Here is a 25,575-nt window from a genome sequence, read left to right as displayed (position 1 = left end):
TTCCCCGGCAGCGCGCTCCTTCCTCGTGGCCATCTGGGAGTGGCGTCGCCTCGGGGCTTCTCTCCTCTGCCGCTTCTCGTGCCGCCAGAACGGCCGCGAGCAGTCGGGCTTCTAGGTCTGCATTCTTCCCCAGCAAAGTTGTCACAGCTCGGAACAACACATCCAACATTCTCTCTTTTCTATCCCTCGGGGCTACACACGTGTCCAGCAGGGGGCTGAACCGGTTAGCCATCGTCGGCTCTTCACCCTCCCATGCGAGCTGCATGCAGCGAGCGAACTCTTGGCTGAGAGCCGGACTCACGTCACCCGATCCCCATTTGGCGAGGGGTGCGGTGTTCCCTCTGTCCCGGGGCCTGAACAGGACTCTCTCGCTGCCCATTACACACCCGAACGCCTCGAGGTGCAGATGTGCCTCCCATACTTCTGATGCCTCTTTTCCTTTTTCCTTCGGTGAAAGGTAGCCATCAATAAACCTCTCACCCACTCCGCCCGCCTGGTGATATACAATGTGGGCGCCTAGTTCCTCGGAGCTGGCCACGTGGCATCTCCCGCTACGCCAGGGGCAACTTCTCACTAGCTCCCGCTCCATTAGATCTTCCCCAAATCCTGACTCCGATCCTATCGATCCTAATCCCGATCCCGCTGATCCTGTTCGTGACGCCATGTGGGGGCCGAGAGGGGACCGAGGATCGGGAATCTTTGGGAATGCTAGCTGGAATTGCGGCTGCGATCCCGTAACGGGCAGATGGGTACTCTCTATCCCCTGGAGCGGAATTGGGCACAGACGGGACATGTATCAGTTGGAAAACAGAGATAGCTTTACTTACACTGTAGAGTTGTATACAGCGCAGGCAATCGTAGTTGCAACAATTCTAATCTCTAGTCACTAATCGAGGAGCTCTTGCAGACCGGGTAGCTCGGGTCTAACTCGGGCATGCAACACGGAGGATACGTCGTAAGGCTCCAACAATGGGGAGTCGTTGGCAGGTGATCAAACTGCCGGAGTTCCACTCCAGAGGAAATCGTGGATTTCCAACTCCTAGTTGGAGTTCTCCAACTAGGGCGGAAATGCCCCTAACCTTTTATACGGCTAGCGAGTCAATTGCCAGCTGCCACGTGGGAATAACTTAACATCGGCCAATCGTGTTATGCAAATCGGCATATCCTTGGCGGGAACTCTATCCACGCCGGAACTCTTCACCACGCCGAGAATTCCCCTGCCTTACCGTGCCTTGTGCTGGAAAGTTCCGCTGTGTCGAGGCACTGATCCAAATCAGCTCTGACAAAGAAAAGGGTTCTGCTGCTTTTCTACTGTAATCTCTTACATGGGAATGAAGCAGCAAGTTTAATCAAGAGATACAGACCAAGTCTTTCAGTTTTATATATTTTCCTCTCTTTTGGGTAATTCCCTTTCAGCATATGAACTGCAGTTTCTACATGCTGCTGGGTTCTTGAAGCCTTCCAGAAGGCCATGCAGTTCAGTGTCATAAAGGCACATTCTTTTCACCTCCTCCTAAATCTCTTTATAAGGTAGACTTAGATTTTTCTCTTAATTTATTCACATATAAGTAGGGAGCTACTTAATTTGTGATTTCATGGATTTTGCTAAACCCATGAAATCCTCAGTTGTCCACAAGATCAACTTAAAAAAAAAAAAAAGAAAGAAAACAATAAAAATAAAGTGCTGGCACCCTGGTGGAAGCCAGCAGTTCTTGCTGTCTTGCAGCCCTCCTAGGAGGGGAAGGCACCAGCTGGCAGGGCGACACAAAGGTCAGCCAGAAGCTAAGATGGGTGGCTGCCCCGCAGTGGGAAGGGGCAGAGCCACTGGGAAATGCTGACAAAATTGGCTCTTCATGCTGCTTCCAACCCATGACAATTCCTTTGTCGGACCTTGAATTAAGTAGGTCCCTACATATAAGAGTTTCAAGACCCGATTCGTCATCTGCTGAAACCAAACTCTTTACCCTTTGGACTGTGCTATATAATTTCAATAGGACAAAACCATTCTAATCGCCAAAGTTAGTAGTATCTTGTTAATCCAAAAGATAAGATGTTTCAACAAAGGTTGACTCCTCAAAATTAAGTTTCAGGTCGCATCAGAAATTTGTTTTAAACTCAATATGGGATGACCATCATTTTGTATCCAAGTGCATTCTGCTAGAGATTAGGTAGATTACTCAAGAAGCAGCTCTGCCACTTTAAATCTGTAAAGCTGCTGCTGGGAGCTCCATATATACCTTGACAAGCTAGTCTTCATTATCAACCTATAGATTTGATGCATAATTTATTGGTTCAATATCTGAGTCCTTATTTAAAGAGGATTCCTTTCACCTAACACCTTAGTCAGCTGTTTTCCAGACACTTGGAGTAGGATTGATGGGCAAATTATCCGAAGAACGAATGAACAGTTACTTACTGTAAAATATTTCTGCTGCTTCAAGGTACTGTCTTTATGGACCTAATAACCTGCCCTCTGCTGTGTGAAATTATTTAGCCTTGAGGGATTTTGTATTGGTGAAGGAATGAAGTGGTTAGTTTGAGGGTACCCTGTCTTTATGAGAGGGGCTTGAGGACATGTTAGCCACATTCAAGGACCAAATGGATATTATTACCCAAGAGTTTGCTCTCATAGACATGGGGCATACACGCACCTAGAGATGGATAGAAAAAAAACATATTTAAGAACTACAGTTACTGCAAAGTGAGTAATCTGTGTCTGATACTCTGAGACAGGAGTGATATACTGAATGGGGAAGCCTGCTTTGCTTGTCTCAATCTTTTGTCAATTCATCATGCAAGATACCACTGACAACTGAAGTGTGAATTTCTTATTTAATTTTAACTAAAACTACAATAATCCGGACTGGAACTAAAAAAAATACATGGTCTACTTTTAGCCTGGTCATTGGAGTGGGGGAGCCTTTTCAGTTATCTTGATAAATATAGAAAATGTATTATTGATGACTGCTAATTCTGGACAGTCAGATGGTCAGTGAGCACAATTTCTTGATGAAGAGAGAAATAACGGCAAAATTTGGTCTGAACCAATTTTCTCATAGACCACTGAAGGGATAGGACTATCTGTGATAAGCAAAAGCAGAGAACTTTTGTAAGTTGTGTTGGGAACGCTGTAGTTTCTGACATGAAGTGATTCAAGTTTAGATGTGAAAGAGAAGGGGTGGCAAGATTGTCTTGCAGAATTTTGTACCATAGCTCTTGGGACAGAGCATTAGCTGCTGAGCATGACTTTTTGGGATCTGTTAGAAAAAAATGAACCTAGCCAGGTCATCTTGATTTCAGCAGTTTCTTCCAGGATGCATAGTTAGGTTATTTAGTACCTTATGAGGAATGGTTTTGAAGGCATCTGAGAAGTGTAAGATCCACCTGATGTTTCACCTCTATCCCTGCCCTAAGAAAGTAGACTGAAACAATCTCCCCAGTCAGCCTGCCATGTGTCTGAGATGTCAGCAGAGAACACCAGATGTAAGCGAGGTTACTGCTTCCTTCTCAACACTTTTGCCTATGGACAAGAGGTTGATCACTCAACTACAGTAAATTTAAGTTGTCAGTTAATTGTTTTTTGAGAACAGGTTAGACCATATCATGTTTCAGAAATGGTTAGTTGAATGAGGCATTAACCATTTGTGAACTACAGCTCCTCTGGCAAAGAAGAGCATGGATCCAGGCCTGTAATGATTTTAGAACCTCAGTCTGACCTACTAAGCCCAATTATGATGAAGCGTTTAAGTATGGTACCTTTTTTGTCGTGAATGCCTCTGGAATATAAGAGAGAAATCAGATTTTTCTTTTTAAATGGGACAAGTGCTGCTTTCAGCACATGGCAGATGATTGTGGGGAGGCAATTTTGAAATTATATCTTCTTTTAGAGTCAGGGTTTGGTCACCCTGTGTTCTTCTGATTATAAGTTGATTCCACATTTTCAGGTTCAATTTTAAGACAAGTAGCTTTGCCCTTTGAATATAATTTGATAGCTACAAATAGACTTGACTGCTGTTGCCCCTGCAAAATCCTACAGAAAAACAAAATAACCAAAGAAATCATTCAAAGAATTAAATGAACTAAACATACAAAAAAACCAACTAAATCAGTGTTTTTACAAAATAAAACAAATACAAATGTCAAAGGTGCAGCCATAGATGGTGTACAAGTAGACTGTGCTTCCTGTTTTATGGTTAATTTGGAGGAAAAATAGGGAGACTAACAATCAGAACAATACAGTGATTGTAAAAGAGGATGTTATTGTCTTGTTCTTTGCCATTGCATATGACTTGCAGTGTTACAGTTTTCTTTACATTTCAGCCTCCTTCCTTCACAGTTTTACTAAATACATCAGAGAACCACATCACATGCTGGTAAAGGATATGTGGGGAGCAGCATGTCTGCTACTATAAGTTTTTGGTTATTCTTGGTTATGAGAGAACTGCTCATTTGCCCTGAAAAGGGAATTTGTGTGCAAATATAGGGACATATTTGGTGTAGTTCCTCGAAATTACAGGAGATCGTTTGAGTTGTAGATGTATATGTTTACAATTTAGAATGTGTGCTGGCTTGTTGTCCTTCCTTCCCATCACACACTGTGCAGACTTTTAAGTGCCATGTGTAGAAAATCCAAGAAGTACTCCTTGCCAGAGATACCTAGAAACGTAGTGCACTTGCAGCGGGTTCCAAGTGAAACACAAGGAAGTAAATATAAGCAAGTCTCATTGCCCCAGTCAGGCTGTTGAAGCAAGAAACATTATGTAGATGTTTCTGCACACACAATTAGAATTTCTAATGCGAAAATATATTATTTATTAATGCTTACAAAGCAAATTGCCTTGTTGATCTTTGAAATTAAACTTATTGCTTGACTTGCTTCATCAGCTTTAATTGTATCTGAGGTTATGCTAAACTGTAAGAAAAATCCATGGCTTCTATTCTTCAGAACTCCTGAAAGTTGTCTTGCCATTATGAATCTGCTGAAATGAATAGATCTGATTGTGGTCACACGCAGTGACGTTTTACCTTCTTCTCACTCTTTTGCAGGTGGTCTCCCAGATAAGAAGTTTGAGGTGGACAAACGAGCCATGAATCTTGGGGATTTTAACGATATAATGAGAAAGGATCGATCTGGGTTTCGTCCGCCCAATTCCAAAGATATGGGAACCACAGATAGTGGGCCTTACTTTGAGAAGGTGAGATGAATCCTTCTGGTTAGAGCAAAATCCACTCATTTTAAGGTCCTAGTTCCTGTTTTCTCTGGGAATGCTGAAAGTTCCAAGACGGAACATAAAAGATATGATACTGGAAATAAGGAAGAACAAGTGCATTTGTGTAGTGTACATACATGAAACATTGAAATGGATTGAGTACATGCATAAACAGAGTAGAACAGTGCTGGGGCTTTGAGGCCTGATCTGAACAAAGGTAACTTAGAAGACTTTTTCCAGTCTTTTGCTGAAGCGGGAGAAGTGGTCCCTGTCTGTCCCATCCCCCAACACACACGCGCGCACCCACCCCCTTCGCCCCCCCCCCCCCGCCTCTGCCCCGCCCCCCCCCAAGCTCAGCCTACAGGGCATTGTAATGGGTCTTGTCCTGTTTGACTATTCATTTATACTCTTCTGTTATAATTACATTTATATTACATAATCACAGTCTTCCAAGACTTTTTATCTCTGCTTTCATGTTTGCTAGTTAACAGAAACATCTTTCTAGACTCTTCCACTCATTATGCTGTTTGTCCGTTTACTGTTAGTTTTACTTTTGACATGTGTTTTCCCTGTGATATCTGTTGTATGTTGCCATAGTATCTTTTTCATACTCTTTACCTATTGTAGGCAGGCACTTTTTTTGTTTTGTTTTGTTTTTTTTGTTTGTTTTTTTTGTTTGTTTGTTTTTGTTGTTGTTGTTGTTGTTGTTGTTTTTTTAACATTAGTTGCTTCAAATTATGATTTGCAGTATGTCCCCTGGAATAAAAAAATTGTAATTTGTGCCAGTAAAATTGAGAATGAGCAAAATGATGCATAAAATAGATGGACATTGTCTGTTTTAATAAGTAAGGGTTTGTTTGTTTTTAATGTCTAATTTTAAATTCCTCCATTTTGGGGTTACAAGCGAAAACCAGTTTTATGAACTCCCTCTGCTGGTCTGATTAATAAATGTCATTTGGAGAGCTCTGCTCATTGCCAACGCAAGAAATGATGTGTGCAGATGGATATAAATGCTAAGAACTCGTTCTAGCTCTATCTGCTTTCACACAGAAAACAATCGGTGTCAAAAATGGACAAAAATTAGTAAGGAGAATTTTTTTTTTTTTTTTACTCCATCTTTGCTTAACAAAATACTTTGACATGAGCGTCTCCTTAGGACAAGGCAGACAAGGTTCTTTGGATGAATCTGATATTTTTTATTAGACCAACTTAAATAGTTGGGAAAAAGTTTTAAGCAATCTTTCGGGTTTAAGAAAAAAACGTTTGTCAGGCTGAAAATAATTCTAGTCGTCAGGGACTCAACTGAGCCAGGAGTTTGTAGTTGTAATTGCTGTTACAAAACTAAATTGCTTATTCCTCGTCACTCACTGTCCCTCTCTTTCTCTTCTTGCATTCTGTTGCTTCACTAACCAACTCCTGCTGATTGGCTAACTACTGCTTCAGCTGACTTTGCCTTTCTCCAATCAAGATGGGTGCCTTGGGGATGAGGCTCCCTGTTCTCCCTTCTCCCCTTCTCCCAGCTACAAGCTGTCTCCCTCTGGTTCCACTCTACCCAACGTCAGCCTTGGGGCAATCGGCTCAGGGCTCAACCCCCAAAACTTCGCTGCTAGACAAGTAAGGAGGCCACCTGCTAAGACTAAATTACTATATTCCTAAATGGCTGTAATTTAGGCTTAATCCAAGTCAGCCGATTTCTTGCATTTGTTTTTCTGACAAGATGTATCGGTCACTGAATAAACAGAAAATGTTTCAGATACTTTAACCCATCAAAGATCCATCTTCCTGGTTGTTGTCTATATGTATTTTATCTGTTTTTTGGCCCTTTACTTCCTTCAATAGTGTGACAAACTGATGGATTTAGTTTCAAAAAGGCATTTTTTGCCATTCAGTAGAAACAATGCAACAAGTATTTATTAGAGTATTTTAGGTATGATAATCTAATTCTTTAAAAAAATTCTTATCAGGCACAGTTGGTTTAAACCTAATTTGCTTTTGAACTTTTTTGTCCAGATTCCACATTATAATTTCTACATTAAAATGTGTTTAAAAGCTAACTTAATTTGGAAATCTCCATGGTAATAATGTTATATGCTTGTTGTACACAGATACCATAAATTAAAATAATTGTAGGTGGGTATGACAGCATCTCCAGCAAAATAATTTGGATTATTGTGATAGAATAGTTTACAGGAGTGTTTAAAGTAGAAGGAGAATCAAAAATATTTTAATGGTCCAAGCTTACAAGGCCTATACACTCAACTTTCTGGCATTTCTCTGTTTTGTCTGTCTGTCTAACACAGAGACAGGCAGTATCCAGCCTGCAGGCTGGATCCATCCAGCAGTGGACTCCATTTCCCAGCAGCCCATGCCCATGTGGTTGATGCCAGTTTCCATGGAGACACCAGCAGCATCCCTGCTATGATAGTGTGGGACTGGGGTTTCCATGGAGACTGGCCCCAGCAGCACTAGCAGGGTGGGGAGCTGCTCCAGGGCTGGGCTGGGATCTTGTGGTGACAGCGTGTTCTGGAACCAGGGCAGAGCCACGATCTGCCTACACGTCCTTACCCCAAGCATGCAAGCTGCAGATCGCTGCTCTGCCTTGTCTCTGGACCATGCTGTCACTGCCGCAAGATCTCAGCCTAGCCCTGGAGCAGCTCTCCGACTGCCAGCACTGCTGGGGCTGGTCTCTGCAGAAACCCCAGATCCTGCGCTGCAGCGTGGCTGCTGCTGGGGTCTCCATGGAAACTGGCCCCAGCCATGCAGGCGGGGCCTGCTGGGAAATGAAGTTCGGCCACTGGCCGGATCCGCCATTTTGCCTACCCCTGGTCTAACACTAACTGTTAAGTGCAGCATCCGATCGATATGTCCACAGATGTTCAAGGCATTGAACAAAACTGTTCTGACTTTAGGGAAAATTAGACAGCTGAAAGGAAGGAAAATATGGGACATGCACAGAGCCCCTATACAGCCTGAGTACAATGACAGTTTCAAGCACCTCAGCAGTGGTCCATAGATAAAACGACTGGTTGATGGTTTCCTATTAACACTCGAGCATAACAGCACCCGCTTGCTCTGCCATTTTACTAGTATGAGGCAAGATAAAGGTGTATCTTATAGACTAATTAAGTCAGAGATGCATATATTTTTGTGACCAGCAGCTCACTTCATCAGATGCTAAGATCTTACTAATGGTTTGACATGCAAGAGAAGAGGGAATAAGGTAGGAAAGAGAGGCATAAAGGAATAGGGTTATGCATAAAGCTGCTGGCATAGGGCAGGATTAGGGACCCTGATACTGGAGGGTGGGAAAATTAGGGGCACATATGCCTCCTAGGGAGAATAGGGAAACCTGTTAGGGGGACAGAGGGGTACTTGGAGCCCTTAGTGTGGAGGTGAAGCAGCAAGAGGAAGGAACAAGGGAAGAGAGAAATCTAATTGAGGATCGGCTTTAATTAGGTGGACAGCAAAAGCTCTGCAGGTTAGATGAGCATTAGAAGCATTTGAATTGTGAGCAGATTCATGCTGAATATTCAACCAGCTCCTCTGTCAAACCTCCCATAATGCAAGGGCCAAGATTTTATTGGGAAAGTACTGCATTGATGTTTGTGAATGAGAATGTTTTTGAGCATGCTGTTTGTTTTCTGAGCTCCCGTTTTTCTACCTCTAAAATGGGAATAATAAAGCAAAGGAAATGTGCAGGAGGAGGTTGTATTTCAAAAACTTCATTCTACAGAGTCACAGGGGACAGCTACCCCTCATGACAGAGGATTCAGAAGATACTCTCTTCTTAGTGAAATATTCCTGCAGTTTTATTAGTATGTAGCAAATTGCAAAGAATTTGATTAGCCAGAGGTATTTATTTCATTCGCTGTTGTTTTAATTTTATAGGGTGGCAATCATGGTTTGTTTGGAAACAGCACAGCACAATCAAGGGGCATGCACACACCAGCGCAGCCACTAAATCCTTCCCCCAATATCCGGGCGCAAGTGCCTCCCCAGTTTCTTTCCCCCCAGGTAAGCAGTCAACACATGGTTTCTTGCAATATACGCTGCTTTTTAGGGCTTTTTTTACATACCTACTTGGTGTGGACCTGGTATATTTTATAAATAGAACCCACAGACTTTGCTCAAAATTTCCTCTAGTCTTCAAGGCTTTGCAGACTGATACCCTTCTTTCTTACCTTCCAAGGGAGGGTCTTTGTTGGTAGTTTGTTTGCTACCCATTTTTTTTCATCTTTACTGTAGACTTGTAAGTCTTGAGTTCTTGCTGGCTCTTTTTACAAAGTGATTTAAAAATGGTATTTTATCACTATGAACTTGGAGCCTAGTGAACTTTTATCTTTTACTGTGAAAGGTTTTCTTAACATGCATGGTGGAAGAAAAGTAATTTCCTTTCCAGCTTCCTAAACTAGGCAGTTAACTTACAGTCCTGAGTTCTAGTCTCAGGCCCCCCAGTGCATGTATTTTCTCTATTCTTCCGTGTTTGCATTGGCTCTGTAGGGGCTTTTGGGACGCTTTTTTTAATTCTATATTTTAGACACACTCAAGGATAAAGAAATGGAGATTCATCTTCTTCCCCTGCCCTTGAAAATAGCTATTCATCCACATACGGGGAAAATAAACTCTTTGTAGCGGACACGATTATTTACTCCCACACCACCATTGATTGCCTTTTCCTTTCCACGTGTTACTTGTCAAAGTGCAGAGTTAGCAGTGTGCTGTCATGATTCTGTTTGGTTGCTGACACAGAAAACGCTTCTAGTTTAATGCTGTCTCCAAAATGTATCTTTCTTCAATGTGGGTAGTGGTGTTTTATGAATAAACTGGATTGTGCATTCTCACAAGCCAGAAAATAGTATTTGGGTATGTGCAAAGGTGAGCATGAATAAATCCAATGGCTTTCCAAAAATACCATGTAAACTTGCGAATAGGCCATACCTGCTCCCCTCCACAGATGCCTCCCTTTTCTCTTTCTGGTTCATTTTTTGTGGAGCAGTTTATTATGTGTTGTATCTTAATTTTTTTAATGTGGTTTCTACACAGGTTTCTACTTCCGTGCTCAAGCAGTTTCCTAACAGTGGCTTGAACCCAGGTCTGTTCAATATGGGTCCCCAGCTGTCTCCTCAACAAATTGCCATGCTAAGCCAGCTTCAGATTCCCCAGTTTCAACTAGTAAGTACTGTACTTTCTCACATATTTCACACCCACAAATGTAATACTTGCCCTATTTTTGGAAGGTCCCAAAAAAGAGAAAAAAACTTAACTTTTGACTCCAGGTAAGGGGCTGAGACCACACACCTGATTGGAGCTGTGTGCCAGTGCTGAGACTGCATGGTGGGACTCCAGAGGCAGTGCGCAGGGTCAGATCTTGTGTGCTGGCTTGATATGGTACACATTTGAGGAGGGGCGGGGTTCCTTATGAGTCCAGAAGTTTGGTGGTTGGGAAGGAAGCAGAGGCAATATTAGCTGCCATGGCTTCCACAAGCACAACAGTTAATGCTGCCACTGCTCTACAGCCCACCTGACCTTCCCGGCCAAATTTCCAGGCCCATGGGGAACCCTTTTCCTCACATATAATTAACATCCCAATTTTCCCAAGCTGGTTTTGGGGGATGTGGCAGAGTATTATATATGAGAAAATATGGTAGCCGGTCACCTTATTGGGATACGCTGAGTTCCTTGTTTGCAGACATTCCAAAGATAGCTTTCTCTCTTTAGGTTTGTTCCATGTCTAAGTCTTGTTCTGCTGATTTTGCATTATTTGTGTACAAACAGTAGTTGCTGCTTTGTACTGGAAAAGCACACTTGTTGGGGAGTGGTGTAATCTAAACTGACCTACATAGTTATTGTGAAGTTTGCACTTGTTTTTTGTTGTAGTCCACTGGTAATGAATCTTAGCAACCCCTTCAGGGGGGAGCTGTTGCATGATGATATTTTAGTCATTTGTGGTTATGCTTGTATTTTTAATTACTTAGATATGGAGCTACTGGGAGTATTATTTTTAATTAGATAAGATATAGCAAGGAAAGTAGATCATGTTCCTCTTATAATTTCACCAGGATTTTATTTCCTTGTTAAAAGTGAAGAACCACAGTCATCTTCACTGAAAGCTGTGGATAAGGCTTTACAAGTGGTCAGTTCCATCAAGAATTTTTGCCCGAAAATGCTCTGTCTTCTCCACTTATTTTATAGGCATGTCAACTCCTCCTGCAGCAGCAGCAACAACAGCAACAGCAGCAGCTTTTACAGAGCCAGAGAAAGATTTCTCAAGCTGTGCGACAGCAGCAAGAGCAACAGGTATGACATTCTTGGTTCTGTCAAATATATAGGGCACAAAGTGTGTGAGAGAACCTGTCAGTCTGGCAGACTCTGCTAGAGTCTATATGACATACTCTAGTCTGTAGTCATTACTGAGGACTGTTAACTATTCTTAAAGTGCTGTGTGCACATGTATTATTACTCTCCTCTTCTGAAGTAACTACTCCTACATGATTATCTAAGCTACTGATTTTTTTTTTTAAGCATAATTTCCCCCACATACTTCTTTTGTGCGCAGATTGCACGTATGGTGAGTGCCCTCCAGCAGCAGCAACAGCAGCAGCAGAGGCAGCCTGGTATGAAGCAATCTCCATCCCATCCCGTTGGTCCTAAGCCACATTTAGACAGCATGGTACCCAATGCTCTGAATGTGGGTCTTTCAGATTTACAGACCAAAGGGCAAATACCTGGATACGGTTCTGGTAAGCACTGCCATGAGATGGGGTTCTTCATTGTACTGGTGCTAGTATTACTACTCTATTAACCAGTTTGACCTTACTAAGACTCTAGTAATCTGGTATTTCTAATTTATTTTTGGCATCATATTTTTGTTTCTGGTTATGACATGTCCAGTTTCTTGACTTTTTTTTAACTGATACTAGAACATTAAACTTGTCTTGCAGTGATATAGGGGTCACTAGCAAGGTTGCCTTTCTTCAGCCTTCTATATAGCACCTCTTGAAAGACAAAATTAGAGATAGTATAGTGAAATCTAGGTAGTTATTTGGAGTTAAAATCCTGATATGCTATATTTATATTCCAGCTGACATCAGTGTAATGCAGTCTATCCATGCACTTGGGCTAAAAAACTGTGAATATAATGGCATCTATGCAGAACATGGTTTGTCTGCAGATTGTAGTTGAGTGCCAGTAGGATACTTCAAAACAATCTGCCTGGCGGTGGCTAAGTGTTTAGAATGAGATGTGTTGCACGAAGGCAGGGTCTTTTGAGTCGGGTGAATTATTTGCATGCCACCTGGAGTGTGGCCACCCATAGGGGTTTCAGTTACTACCATTGTGTTTCTATTTATCTTTTGTGTTTGTAAGTGTTTATCTGGAAGGATATTCAAAAAAAGACAGAGAGTGAGCATGAGCGCAAATGGTAATGTTTTCTGTTTCACAGGCTTTGGCTCAAGTGGCTTGGATTATGGCATGGTGGGAGGGAAAGAAGCTGGAACAGAATCTCGCTTTAAACAATGGACTTCTATGATGGAAGGGCTGCCCTCCATAGCTTCACAAGATGCCAGTATGCACAAAAATGGTGAGAGAGTGGTTTGAGGTTATTCTCCCAAAATGGTCAAAAGGAAACCTTTTCTTTTTAGTGCCACTTTCACCCAGGTGAAAGGTACCGATAGAGCAGTCTGCCTTCTAGTTGTTCTTTTGTCTGATAACTTCTCTATTCACGTTTTTATGAATCACTAGTATCAGCTGCTGATGGGTAACATCTACTCCCCATATATCATTGCCTCTGACACTGCTGGAAAACTAGTGTGATGTGCTGCTACTCCTGTGTTGATTTTTAAATTCTTAGTTCCAGTGTTCCTTCCCCTCCCCATTTTCCTCAGTTTAAATGCATCTTTCTCTTGCTTCTCAGGCGCGATAGTGCCCCCTGGAAAAGCCCGCGGAGGATCACCCTACAACCAGTTTGACATAATCCCAGGCGACCCCTTGGGTGGCCATGTGGGCCCTGCTGGTGATAGTTGGTTACCTGCCAAATCTCCACCAACAAACAAGATTGGAAGCAAATCCAGCAATGCCAGCTGGCCTCCAGGTATGGCACAAAGAAAGGTATTGCCCCAACTCTTCAGTTAAAATACCAGGAGGTTTTTTTTTGCTTTTCAGCTTTTTTTTTAATAACTATCTCAGTAAATATATTTCTTGGGCTTTTGTATCCAGTTCAAGACACATTTAATGTGCAAAGAAATATAATCAAGGCCTAGGTTCACAGCATAAACTTAAGTTGAGCTGAGAGAAGAAAAGCTTAAACTGCAAAGTACCTACTTCACATTTGTTAGTCTCAAGTGACCTGTGACTACTGGGTTTGGGCATGGGGCTGTGACTAAAATTCTTTTTAATCTGCCTTAGAGAACCTGAAATATCCTTTTGTACTGTTTACAGCTTCATAATGTTACGTGTGCATGAAGGCTAAACAATTTTGTCTGAAGTTTTGCTGACTGTAAGGACATACATTTTTGGCTTTATGGTTGAGGAGCTGGACTTTTCTGTCTTGAGCTCATTGCATTAATCCAGTATGAACTTCTTTGAGTGGCTGTAATGATGCGCACCTTCCAGTGCAGATGCACATGCACTTCATATGCTCAAACTCTCTCGGAAGTATTGTGTAGCCAACAGTAACTGCATGGTATACGTGTACCTTGCCACTTATTATGCTTTGCCCTGAGAGCATTAAAAGCAGTCTGCCTTCTGCACCTCAGTTCCTTTCGGCTGTTTCTTGCCACAAGATGGAGCTTTTTGCAGTTTCATTCAGCTGCCAACCAAAACTTTATGGCATTGGCTAATGCCTGAGATGTGTGGTTATGCATGTGTCACACTGCCAGTGACATGTTCTGAAGCATAAGGAACTAATATTTACAGCACTGCAGACATTTTTGTTTCTACTGTGGACTTGCTCTGTTCAGTCTCTCTTTACATCAGCAATGACTGAAGAAACAACCTCAGTTGTGTTCCTATTGGGACCCAAGGCATTCATTGTCAACATTGTCACCACTGGTTGCTCTGAAGCCTGCCATATTCTCAGGCTTCAGAACAACCAGTGGTATTACCCAGGTTTGTGGTGCCAGCACTTAATTATACTGTAAGAGACTGAATTAGTACTGTTGTCTACCTATCTCACTGTCACTGAGCTCACAAGAAGATCTCCCCTCACCATCAAAGCCATTGGCATCACCAGTGGATACAGGGTTTTTTGCTTTTGTCAACCACTTAATTAGTATTGGGATAGCCAGGCCTCGTGAGTAGTTGCAAAGGTACTCTCCTAGGGCATCTTTACACATGCTCGGGGGGGGGATATGCTTTAATTAGAGCAGCTCTCAGGAGCCACTCTGATTAAAGCGCCCAGAGCATCTTGTGTATTCAATGTTCCATGCTTCAAAATGGTGGCAGGGGCACTTTAACTAAAGATTGTTCAATGATCTTTAGTTATAGCACCCCACCACCATTTTGAAGTGCAGGGACCCTGAATACATGTGACATTGAGGTGACTGGAGCATGCTAACTAGCACGCTCCAGCATACTCAATTAATCTTCTCTGATGTTCTGATTAGAACGTGTTGGAGCAGGCATCAAGCACATGCATAGGTGCCCTAGAGCGTCCCCTACCTCCTTGATGATCCAGCTCCCTCAAAGGAGTTTGTTCCAGGATGAACCTCTACATAATAAAATATCAAGCACCATCCCATGGGCCATTATTTTTGACACCTTGTCTTTATGGTTATATTGGCCATGAACTTGAAAAGAGAAATTTGACTGTTGGACAAGTCCTGTTCCTTCAGGCACCAGTTCATCTGTGCCCAAACCAGAGGACATGTCAAAATAATCCAGTTTACAGAAGTGGAAGGTCTTACTCTACATCCTCCTCTAACCCAGAAGAAGTGATGCCCTCAAGCATGCCACAGCTAGACAGTTTCAGGGGATTGTAAGCAAGAGACGATCACTTCTTTCAAATTCCCATGGAAATATTGGACAACTAACATAAACTGGTGGATGTTCTCCACTAGGCCTCAGTGGAAAAAGTAGCTTTGGCCGTGGGAGTCCCACCTTGTCCAAGAAAACACCCAAAATCAAGCCTCCCATTAATACAGTTTTGTCCCTGTTGGTCTCAAGGGGAAGCAGAGATGTCTAATAACATGGTATCAGTGCATATGTATGCTATACCTATGGATCCTGCAACATATCTCAGGCTTTTGGTATAACACCATATTTGCCTTTGCATCAACAAACAGGGCTGGATGAGGGCTGTCTGCTCCATGCCAGCAAGCAATCAACTTTTTGAACTGCTGTAGTAGACACCTGTTTTCACTTTCTCTGGTGTATTTTCTAGATCTTTAGAACAGCTGGGCACACAACTTCTGAGTAGTGTTGCTTCTCTCTTCTTGATGCAAGATGATTCACCAATACCATATAAGTTATGCCAATGCTTGTCTTTCTATAGGGTACCTTCTTTCAGCTTTTGAAATGGAACACCCTGTCCCTAAGCATAGTGGAGGTACACTGTCAACCAGATCTGACCAATGCATTCCCACCAATACAGAATTGATCCCTCTGTGAGATCTCACTCTTTAACCTTTGTGGCTCTCATGGATCTACTAGCAAGTCAGTGCTATTATAAGGAAAAGATGGATTTACTGATTGCTGTCTTGCATAACTGTTATTTGTGGGAGAGAACTAAGGTCTGGTGATGGGATCCCCCTTTGGGTTTTTTTCTTTTTTTTTTTTTTCCCCCCCCCCCCCCACTTCATGCTGACAGAATGAGGGCATCACTTTATACCTTGGATATGAGGTGTACCTTTGGCTTCTTCCAAAGAATCAAACCATTCAATTATTCTTCTCGAGTTGTTTTTTTTCTGGCAGAGAGGTTGAAGCACATGGTGATCTCTACCACAAGGCTTTTTCTGGTTCTAAAAGGGCAGGCTATGAAATAGCTAAGGTGGATCTTGCTATATCTATTAAAGCACATTCTACCATAAGTCAAGCAGCTTCTATTGCATTAGTGAAACACACCCATTGAATAACAGACGACCAGGAATTCTGTTCAGTGTCAGTCTCTGAAATTGTTGATTGATTGTTGTATTTGGCAAAGATGCTGTTCTTCTGAGACTCCAAGAGCCCACCTTGAATGGACTGATCATATTTTTTTGAAGTCCGCTCTAGTGGAAAATATGTATGACAGTCACTTGAAAGAGAAACAAGTTACTTATCCTGTAGTAACTGAAATCTTTTTAGATATTGTCCATGTGTACGTTCTGCAGCTCACCTTTCATTGCCTCCTCTTTGACATCTCCACATATGAAGTAGCACGGTGAGAGGAATCTGAGACATGTCAGCCACGCGCTATCCTTTATGTTCTTGGTGCAATGCATGAAGTGGCAGGTTACATGAATGCACAACATGGATACTACTGATGAAAAAGTCTCTTAAGCTCAAACACACAGAAGCCCAGGTGCACCAACAGTACAGTGTACATGTGAAAAATATACTTTGTAGAATAAAAATAAAAATCGTAGAAATGATGTAGTATAGTCATCAAGGCCAAGGTCACTGAAGCCTCACTTGGAACTGAGAACAGTAAAAGAAGGACAAGAGTCCCATGAATTTGAGCCAGGGTAGACTTTCATATGTATGAACTATGGAAAACAGTATAGTGGGAGAGTAAAACAAGCCACATTCTGACTAGAAAATCTTCTCCTGACGACCCACTAGGGAACTATAGAAGAGATACCAATTTTTTAGTCCTTTCGAAACATCCTCAAATTTTAATTTTTTTTCTAAATGGCATTTCTCTCTGCATCAACCTTTTGTTACTTCCTGTGCCAGAGTTCCAACCGGGAGTGCCATGGAAAGGTATACAAAACATTGACCCTGAATCTGATCCCTATGTGACCCCTGGAAGTGTGCTGGGGGGTACAGCCGCATCTCCCATTGTAGATACTGACCACCAACTTCTGCGGGACAACACCACAGGTAAATATGCAGACATGCAGTGAATAGTGATTACTCACTTGTGTTGAGCTTATACATAGTTAATTTAAGGCGGGGTGGGGGAAGGAAGCAGTACTCAACCATCACCACAGAGGGTGAGAATGACATCTCCAGTGTTAACTGCCAAACAAGTCTTGTCTGTAATTACACATCTGTTGTATGTCACAGTTAGTTGTGTTAGTACAAAATGGATTTGTCTTGAGACTTGACTTATACTGTGGAAGTTCTGTAATATTTGCCTGCAATCTTTTTTTTCTTTCCCTTCCCTTTTTGTAGGGTCTAATTCTTCCCTCAACACCTCGCTGCCTTCACCTGGTGCCTGGCCCTACAGTGCCTCTGACAATTCCTTCACCAACGTTCATAGCACTTCAGGTATGGAGGCCTTTGAAAAAGGGTCACTGCCTAGTCAGTGTAGTAGTTCTTCAGCATTAAGCCATTTTGAATATGATTTTTAGTGCTTACTGCAAAAACCAAGAAATTGAGAGATTTGATCAGCTGGTAGGCTTTTCTGTCTGATAAGTTGTTTCATTATAGTTGCATTCAACAGGAAAGAAATCACCTTACATTCATTGAAGTTTTCTTCCAAAAGAAAAAGGTCTCAATAACATGGATCAGGAAGTGGGGAGTAGAAAACAGGCAAGCATTTCTCATCCAGAATCCATTAGGCTATCTAGTGGAAGGAAGTGATGGTTCCTTTTCTTTTTCTTTTTGTTTTGTTTGTTTTTTGTTTGCCTCCTGTCTTAACTACTTGCCAAGGAATTTGAATGATTTGTTAGGGAAGGGAAGATCTTGTGCAGTCTTCTAGAAACCTTGTAAACTGAGAGAAGTATTTGGGAAATGTTTCTTCTTAACATCTGCTGTTGTCTTCTCACATTCTGAAGGAGTATGAAGAAGAAGATTTTTAGCTCCAGGGTTTCTGGCCATTAAAGGTCTGTGTTTTCTCCCTGTTATCCCACATCTTGTGTAGGTGTTGAGGACACCAAAGTATTCCTGTTAATAACAGGCACTGCATTCACTATTGAGTAACTGTTGGAAAAATCCAACCCAGGGAATCCAATGAGATTTGAAACGTTTTGTGAATTGCAGGGTTTTCACTCAAGCCAGCATTGTGTGTTGATGGATGGCTTTGATTAGAAGCAGTCTGAATATGTAGCTTTGTTCCACAATGACATGTACAGTTTATTTTTCTAAGTCAAAACTAATACTCATAAGTCTGTGTTTGAGGAACGTCACCAAACTCTGCTTTGCCTCCATTTGACTTTTTTTTAGCATGTAGGAAAGAAAGGAAAGACTTAAAGTAAAAAATTAGTAAGGTTAAGAGGCTGCACTACTACCCGATCTAAGCATGATTTTTACTCCCATGTTCTTCAGCTACCAAGTATTGCTCTGGTACAGGGAAAATGGGTCATCTGAGTTGGATGTTAGAATTCACTCATCCCCAGCATAAGATGTCCAACTCCATTGATACAACTTTTCAGGCAGTTTAGAGCTAAGTATATATGGTGCGAGTCGTTTGCACTTTCTCTCAAGCACTCAGACTTCGAGCACTATAGGTGGTAGTGATCAAAACGTGCTGCATAATAAATCTTACTAGCAAATCTGCATTTTTAATTCCAAATTTTGTTCTTGTTTTGCTACCCTGGGAAGTGGGGATCCCTAGCTGTTTTTCTCAAAATAAATCAGCACCACCTGTTGACAGCAACTAGAATTTAAAAAAGACACTGACCCATTGTGAGTCAGATTATTCCCTGGATAAGCACATTTTTGCTAGACAACTTTGCTGGGAAGTACAAATTCTGCTTAAGTAACTTTGGCTTTAACTGCTAGACTTCATGCACCATGTCTTTTTTTCCTACATCTTTGACTGCATAATCACTGGAATAATCCCTACCCTTCCTGTTATAGTTATATTAATAACTGGGAGTATCTGGTAACATCAAGAGGTACTGAAGATTGCATAGTCTCCTCTCCTGTAAGGAAAGGAAAACTAGGAGACCTCCCAAATATCTGGAATTGGGGATGTGAAGTTCTCCTATTCTCTTAGAATACTGGGCTTTCAGCTGGGTGCAGGAAGGAGGTCCTTAACCTTCATGCCCACTTGCATTTGTTATCAGCTTTAGCTGTCTTATTTTGTGACTAAGACAAGTCATTCAACCTCCCTCTGCCTTAGTTTTTAGTTTTTTAAATGAGGATAACATTTGTCCATCCTTGTAAAGAGCTTTGAACTCCTCTGATAAAGATGGTGCAGAAATTCATGGTGTTATTATGAACTCTCTGGTTTATATTAACATGTATTATAAATTAGCGTGTAAAGGATCTAGTTTCTCTGTCAGAACATATACAACATGTATTTACCAAATCTGACTTTTTTTTGTTTTATTGGTATAGTGCATATTAACAGTTGCATGGATCTGGACTGTGCTTGCATCTGGTATAAGTGGGCTTAACTGGCAACAGTAGCTGGATAATTACATAAATGTTTTGTGGGGTTTAAGGTCCACTAATTCATCACTTTTTTTTTTTTTTTAATCTATCTTTACTATAGCAAAATTCAATGATTACAAATCAGCATGGTCCCCTGACCCCATAGGACACAATCCCACTCATCTCTCCAACAAGATGTGGAAAACCCATATTTCCTCAAGGAACACTACAGGGCTGCCCCGCCCACCTCCTGGCCTGACCAATCCAAAACCATCATCTCCATGGAGCAGTGCAGCACCCCGCTCGGGCAGGGGGTGGGGGCCACAGGACTCAAGGCTTGCTTCTGGTGAGAAGGATCTCCTGATGGCATTAATGCTCAGTTGTGAAGGGGGTATGTTATACAGTGCTAACAGTGTGGATATAATGCAGCCTTCAGAAGACAGGAAGTTGTGGTGGCATGGCAAAATGTGAAGGAAAAGACCCAGGAGCTGCTTCAGCGAGCAGTAAGGACAGGGTTGTTTACTGCCGGAAGAAGATTTATACAAAGGTCCAATGTTGTAGAGTAGTGGGTAGTAGAAAAACAAGCTGTATGGGTGGGAAAGGTCCCTAGCAGACAAACTCTGGCAAAAATGAATCCTGACATTAAATGTAAGAGAAGTGTTCTCTTAGATTTCTGTTCTTGGAATCTGTTCTGCTAATACATTTCATGTGGGTAAGTCTGTCTGAGACTAAGAAGTATAGAGTATAGATGAGTAATTATTTGTCAAAGCATTTACTTTGTTCACTTAATTTCTTCTGACTGTTGTATCTCTTTGGTTGTTTAAATATTTGCAGCCTCCACCTGGAGTGATGGTGGCTCAGTTCGTCCAAGCTACTGGCTGGTTCTTCACAATCTCACTCCTCAGGTATTTCCTTCTTTCTTCTGTTCTCTTGAAAGGGAGTAGTACTAAACTGCAGAAAGCAAAGTTTGTCGGCTGGTTTCCTGTTCCCTTTTTAATGAAGTTTAACAAGGCTGAATTGACCTGGAGATTCAGCCTAACTAAATACTAGAGTAGTCTGCTTTTACTACAGTAGTCACATTGCTTAACTGGTGTGACACATCTGATCTTCTTGGTAGCTAGTGTGTTCAGTATTTATCATTAGACCATCTGAACTGTCCCATCATTACTTACAGTTTTTCATGAATGAATTTATCTCAAGTTTTTTTTCACGTAGGAACGTGGATAAAATGTACGCTCTGCAGCATTGTTTGTAATAGCTCAAGTCTCTGGTTTCTTTTGGACATTGTCAGTAACAGAGCTAGGCAGAACTGCCAGTGTTCACTCTAATGTTTCCATAGTGAAACCACAGAATGTTTCCAATACTGCTGCCAAAAGCACAGTCTTGTTAAGCTATTCCATTCTTAGAGCTTGTTTCCATTCACAGTAAATTCTATGGAGATCCTGGTTTCAGCAATCCCAATTAGCCTGTATCCAGGGCTCAAGGAAAGTCTATAGGATTATCAACAGTATCCCTGGGGATCGAAGACAACTAGTCCACTGTTCAGTAGGATAATTTATCACACTTGTAGTGCAGCTTTGAAAAATAACATCACTGGGGAAGAGGGCTTGGATCTTCTTCAGATCCCCCAAAATAGCTTACTGTGCTCCCTTTGACATGCAGGGCAGGAGAAGTAGTGGGAAAGAAATTTGCCTTATTGTGATGAGGCAAGTTTCTTCTATACAAGGAATGTTTCTCTAACATTTTGCAATTGTTAAAACTGCAGGAAATGTATTCTGGAGATGTTGAGATGACTTGAAAAGAGAAATAAAACAGATTGGTTAAAGGAACAGACTTAACATGCAGTCCTCTTTGTTTTGGGTTTGTATATAATTTTTATAGGTGGGCCCAAGATACAGTTGGAACCAGTCTCTCTCTGATTAAAGCACACCCATTTTACTTTACCACATTAACTTGTACATAATTTTCTTGTTTAAGATGTCATGTAAGCAGAACGGGGGAAACAGGGTAATAGTACTTTGAGTGTCTGCGTACGTAGAATCCTCTCTTGATGTGCATGTGTCCCATGCACACCAAAAGTGGAGTTTGCTTTTAAAGCACATTTCAAAGAATCATAGTTACTATAACATAAGTAACTTATCTTCTTTGCTATAGAAAAAACTAAAGGCTGCTACTGCTGTAGAAACATCAGTCATTTGGGTACTGTTAGTCTGGCAGTCCAGTGATTTAACTGTTGATTTCTCAGATCTCCAACTGGGGAGTGAGATTAAAGGACCCTAATCTTTTACAACATTCAGCAAATCAGTTCCCAGTTTTTCAGATAAATAGTCTCAAATTGCTAGTTGATCTTAAAATCTTGTTGAAATGTCAAGGATGGAAAGGAACAAATCTGGTAATCAAAATGACATGATTCTTCTGTTGTCATCTTTGACACCCCTAAAAGGGCTTGAAATACAATTTATACACTACTGGAAAATACAGAGATGCTCACACCTGGGTAATCTCAACCAGGAGGAAGATAGGCTTAAATTGAGCTAAATTAAAATAAGCTGTTTAACAAAGGAGAGTTACTGATGCCTGCTGGATCTGTAAGATGTAGAAAGCACTTGAGAAAAGGTTCTGCTTGAAAGGACAGTCCTATCCCTCTCACCTGTCTTTACATACTTTTTCTGTGACATGAAGTAAAATATTATATTTTCTTTTAAGTACTTAATTTATGCTAAATATCTCCAGTTCTTCAGATGTATCATAAAAAGATTCAGTAGTCCTTTCTTTCAGTAAATCTGTTGCTTTTCTTCCTCAGATTGATGGGTCAACCTTGAGGACGATCTGCATGCAGCATGGCCCACTGCTGACATTCCATCTGAACCTGACCCAGGGCACCGCCCTTATCAGATACAGCACCAAACAAGAGGCGGCCAAGGCCCAGACTGCACTGCACATGTGAGTTGCCCCAGCTGCATGAATCTACCCTGTTTCCTTTGTCTTTCAGAGCTCACCTTGTCACTAGATAGTAGTCCTGTGTATAAAGAGGTGATTAAGATTCATTTCTGCTCAGTTCCATGTTTTAGAAACTCGCATCAGGGGTCCTCAGAAATACTTCATTTAGCACTAAAAGGGAAACAGTGTGCCATGTCTCAGAAATTATTTGAACAAGGCTTTTTGCAACTGGCTGCAAGAGCTGTTGTGACCAGCATGCAAATATACAAATGTGTCTGCATTTATGAAAATGTGTGACTTGTTTCCAATGGGCATTAATCTTAAACCCTGAAAACAAAGTTAACTGTGTTTTCAGCTTCAGACAGTCTGAATGCTAAATCTAGTTTTGCTTAAAGAATAGGTAAAACACTTTAGGAAACAAACCTGCTCCACAGAGTAGGAATTCTCAGGTGTACCATAGTGTGATCCATATTTGCACAGAGATTCCGAGAGGCTGGTCCCTCCAGTTCTTGGTTATGTTAGACCTGTGGTTCTCAACCCGCAACCTGCGGGCTGCATACAGCCCGGTCAGCACGCTGCTACAGCCTATTAGACATCCTGTTAAAACACTTTTTTTAAATGGATACACAGGAAGTTGTGGAGTGCAGCCCACCTAACGCATTGAGAGCTGCAAGCGTGGCCCACTCTGGCATATGGGTTGAAAACCACTGTGTTAGACCATCACCACCTCCTGTGTGTGACAGCATAGTAACTTTGTGGCAGTGATAGTAGTTGTTTACCATAGGAAAGCACTTAATGGGTGCCTGTACACAAGCTGGGAGGCTGCTCCAACATTCTGTAATTACAGCGTGTCAGAGCAGACTCCGATTAATTGCTCCAACCAGCCTTCATGTCTTGTGTATTGGCGTCAGTCTCATTAATTGAGAGACATTTAAAATAAGTTTTCTCAAAAACTGCAAACTCTAGTGATGGTTTCCTGTACTTGGGCCTCTTGGAATTTGCATAAAAGGGCTCACATTTGGGAGTTTGCGGCTTTTTGTTTGGTTGTTTTTGTTGGGTTGTTTTTTTCAGCGGGGGGTGGGAACTAAATGATCCCTAGTTATTTTGGAAATGCAAGGCAGCCTGGGTGCTGACTCCCTTGCTCCCTATTCCTTTCAAAATGTTAAAGCCTAAAAATATAAGAAGCCCAAAAAATTCCTTTCATTCAGTATTTCCTGGGTTTCTAACCTTTTAAGGTGTGATGCTTTTGAATGGTAAATGCGTATAAAACCTGACGATGTGTATCCAACCTTACCTCCTCCCTCTTAAATATATCTGAGGTTTGGTGGGATTATTTATCTTGCATACACTCGTATACAGCCCTTTTTAATATTTCATTTTTGTCTGGTTGGTTTGGGTTTGGAAAGCTTTGTTCACAGCCATAAGAACTAAAACCTTGAATTTCCCTTCCAAAAAAAAAAAAATCAAGCTTTGAGTTCTACAGAGTCTAATGAAAATGGTCAGAAGCTGATGGCTGCCCCCATACCTCTTACTTCTGTCACTGTATGATGATTTTCGTAATTGTTCCGAGTACTTATTATTTCATGTTCAAGCCTTTGGACCCTGTGTATTCACTTTGGATTTTAGATCTTTTTTTTTTCCCTCTACCCATTTTTTTCTTAGGTGTGTATTGGGAAACACTACCATCCTGGCTGAGTTTGCCACAGACGAGGAGGTTAGCCGCTTTTTGGCACAAGCTCAGCCCCCTACACCTGCAGCAGCCCCAAGTGCACCCACGGCAGGCTGGCAATCCCTGGAGACAGGACAGAACCAGACAGATCCAGTTGGACCTGCTTTGAATCTTTTTGGTGGGACAACAGGGCTTGGGCAGTGGAGCAGCGGTGGTGGTGGCGGCAGCAGTGGGGGCGATCTCGCTGGTGCTTCATTATGGGGGCCTCCAAGCTATTCTTCAAGCTTGTGGGGGGTCCCAAACGTAGAGGATCCACACAGGATGGGCAGTCCTGCTCCCTTACTACCTGGAGACCTTCTGGGAGGAGGGTCGGATTCAATCTGAACTTAGAACTTTCAACTCTGACCTCGTGACCTTTTTTGGAACAGCAGCAGCACTAACTTGACCTTTTCGTTTTTTTTCAACTTGCAATAAATACATTTATAAAAGGAAAAAAGAAAACGGAGAGAGAAAAAAAGGTGGGTCATTGACAGACTGTCTGAGCACATAGTTGCCTCCCTTATATAACTTCAGTTTTTTCGTTTGGAATATGAATCCAAAAAGAGAACATATCACTCTTGAAATACTTGAATCATGAACGCCAACTTAGAAAGACAATGTGAAGCAAGTACACATACCATTTAAATTTAAACACAAAAAATTAAAAAAATTAGTTTCTAGTTTTTCACTTTTTCATGTTATACGGAAGTTGTTGCTAAGAAACATATATACTGAAAAAAAATAGCTTTTTAACTTTGTTTGCACTGGGTGTGTTTCCGTCCTTAGGTCTACCATGTTGGGGTGGGGTTGGGGGGTGGGGTTCAAAAGAATTAAAGGGGTGGGGGGAGGGGAAGACTTGACGGAGCCTCACTTTAAAAACAAAAAAATGGAAAAAAACAAAAAAAAACAAAAAACAAACAAAAAAACACCAACACTTTGTGATTGGCTGGTTGATAAGTACCAGTGTGTTCTGGCACATGTAACTGCCCATGTGTGCTTGTTTTCTGTGCGAGTGAGTGTGTGCACATGTTTGTGCGCGTGTGTATGCATTTTTTCCCCTCTATATATAATCTTGGAACGCTGCATTGCTGATGGTCTACAGGCTGGCTGGCCATCTTTATGTCTTGACTGTGAAAACAAGACAAGTGTGATGGAGTCCCTGTGGCTATAGCAAAATCCAGTTGGGCTGGATTAAAATTTGTCAATAGATTTTTTTAAAAATTCATTTTAGCAGGGTGCTATTTCAAGTTTGCAGAT

At 41.7% G+C, this 25,575-nt stretch overlaps 1 protein-coding gene across 19 annotated transcripts in view; it reads left to right on the top strand.

The window, feature by feature from the left end:
- TNRC6B (trinucleotide repeat containing 6B) overlaps positions 1 to 25,158 on the top strand; it is a 188,975-nt gene extending 163,817 nt beyond the window's left edge. For 12 of the 19 annotated variants that reach the window (XM_025208896.1, XM_025208895.1, XM_025208901.1 and 9 more), the window contains 14 exons: positions 5,047 to 5,195; positions 6,654 to 6,824; positions 9,099 to 9,224; positions 10,254 to 10,382; positions 11,403 to 11,507; positions 11,767 to 11,950; positions 12,652 to 12,789; positions 13,123 to 13,299; positions 17,082 to 17,228; positions 17,523 to 17,618; positions 19,792 to 20,016; positions 20,505 to 20,575; positions 22,474 to 22,613; positions 24,273 to 25,157. In XM_025208896.1, the coding sequence (XP_025064681.1) occupies positions 5,047 to 5,195; positions 6,654 to 6,824; positions 9,099 to 9,224; positions 10,254 to 10,382; positions 11,403 to 11,507; positions 11,767 to 11,950; positions 12,652 to 12,789; positions 13,123 to 13,299; positions 17,082 to 17,228; positions 17,523 to 17,618; positions 19,792 to 20,016; positions 20,505 to 20,575; positions 22,474 to 22,613; positions 24,273 to 24,663 (2,249 nt within the window). In that variant the 3' untranslated portion in view covers positions 24,664 to 25,157. Of the gene's footprint in view, positions 1 to 5,046; positions 5,196 to 6,653; positions 6,825 to 9,098; positions 9,225 to 10,253; positions 10,383 to 11,402; positions 11,508 to 11,766; positions 11,951 to 12,651; positions 12,790 to 13,122; positions 13,300 to 17,081; positions 17,229 to 17,522; positions 17,619 to 19,791; positions 20,017 to 20,504; positions 20,576 to 21,435; positions 21,531 to 22,473; positions 22,614 to 24,272 lie in introns of those variants that run through there. The other 7 variants (XR_003095021.1, XM_025208905.1, XM_025208906.1 and 4 more) reach the window with 7 other exon arrangements.
- Positions 25,159 to 25,575: the final 417 nt, after the last annotated feature.

The sequence above is a fragment of the Alligator sinensis genome, unplaced genomic scaffold, assembly GCF_000455745.1.
Source record: "Alligator sinensis unplaced genomic scaffold, ASM45574v1 scaffold215_1, whole genome shotgun sequence".
NCBI lineage: Eukaryota > Metazoa > Chordata > Crocodylia > Alligatoridae > Alligator > Alligator sinensis.
This window is presented reverse-complemented; position numbering and strand designations above follow the sequence as displayed.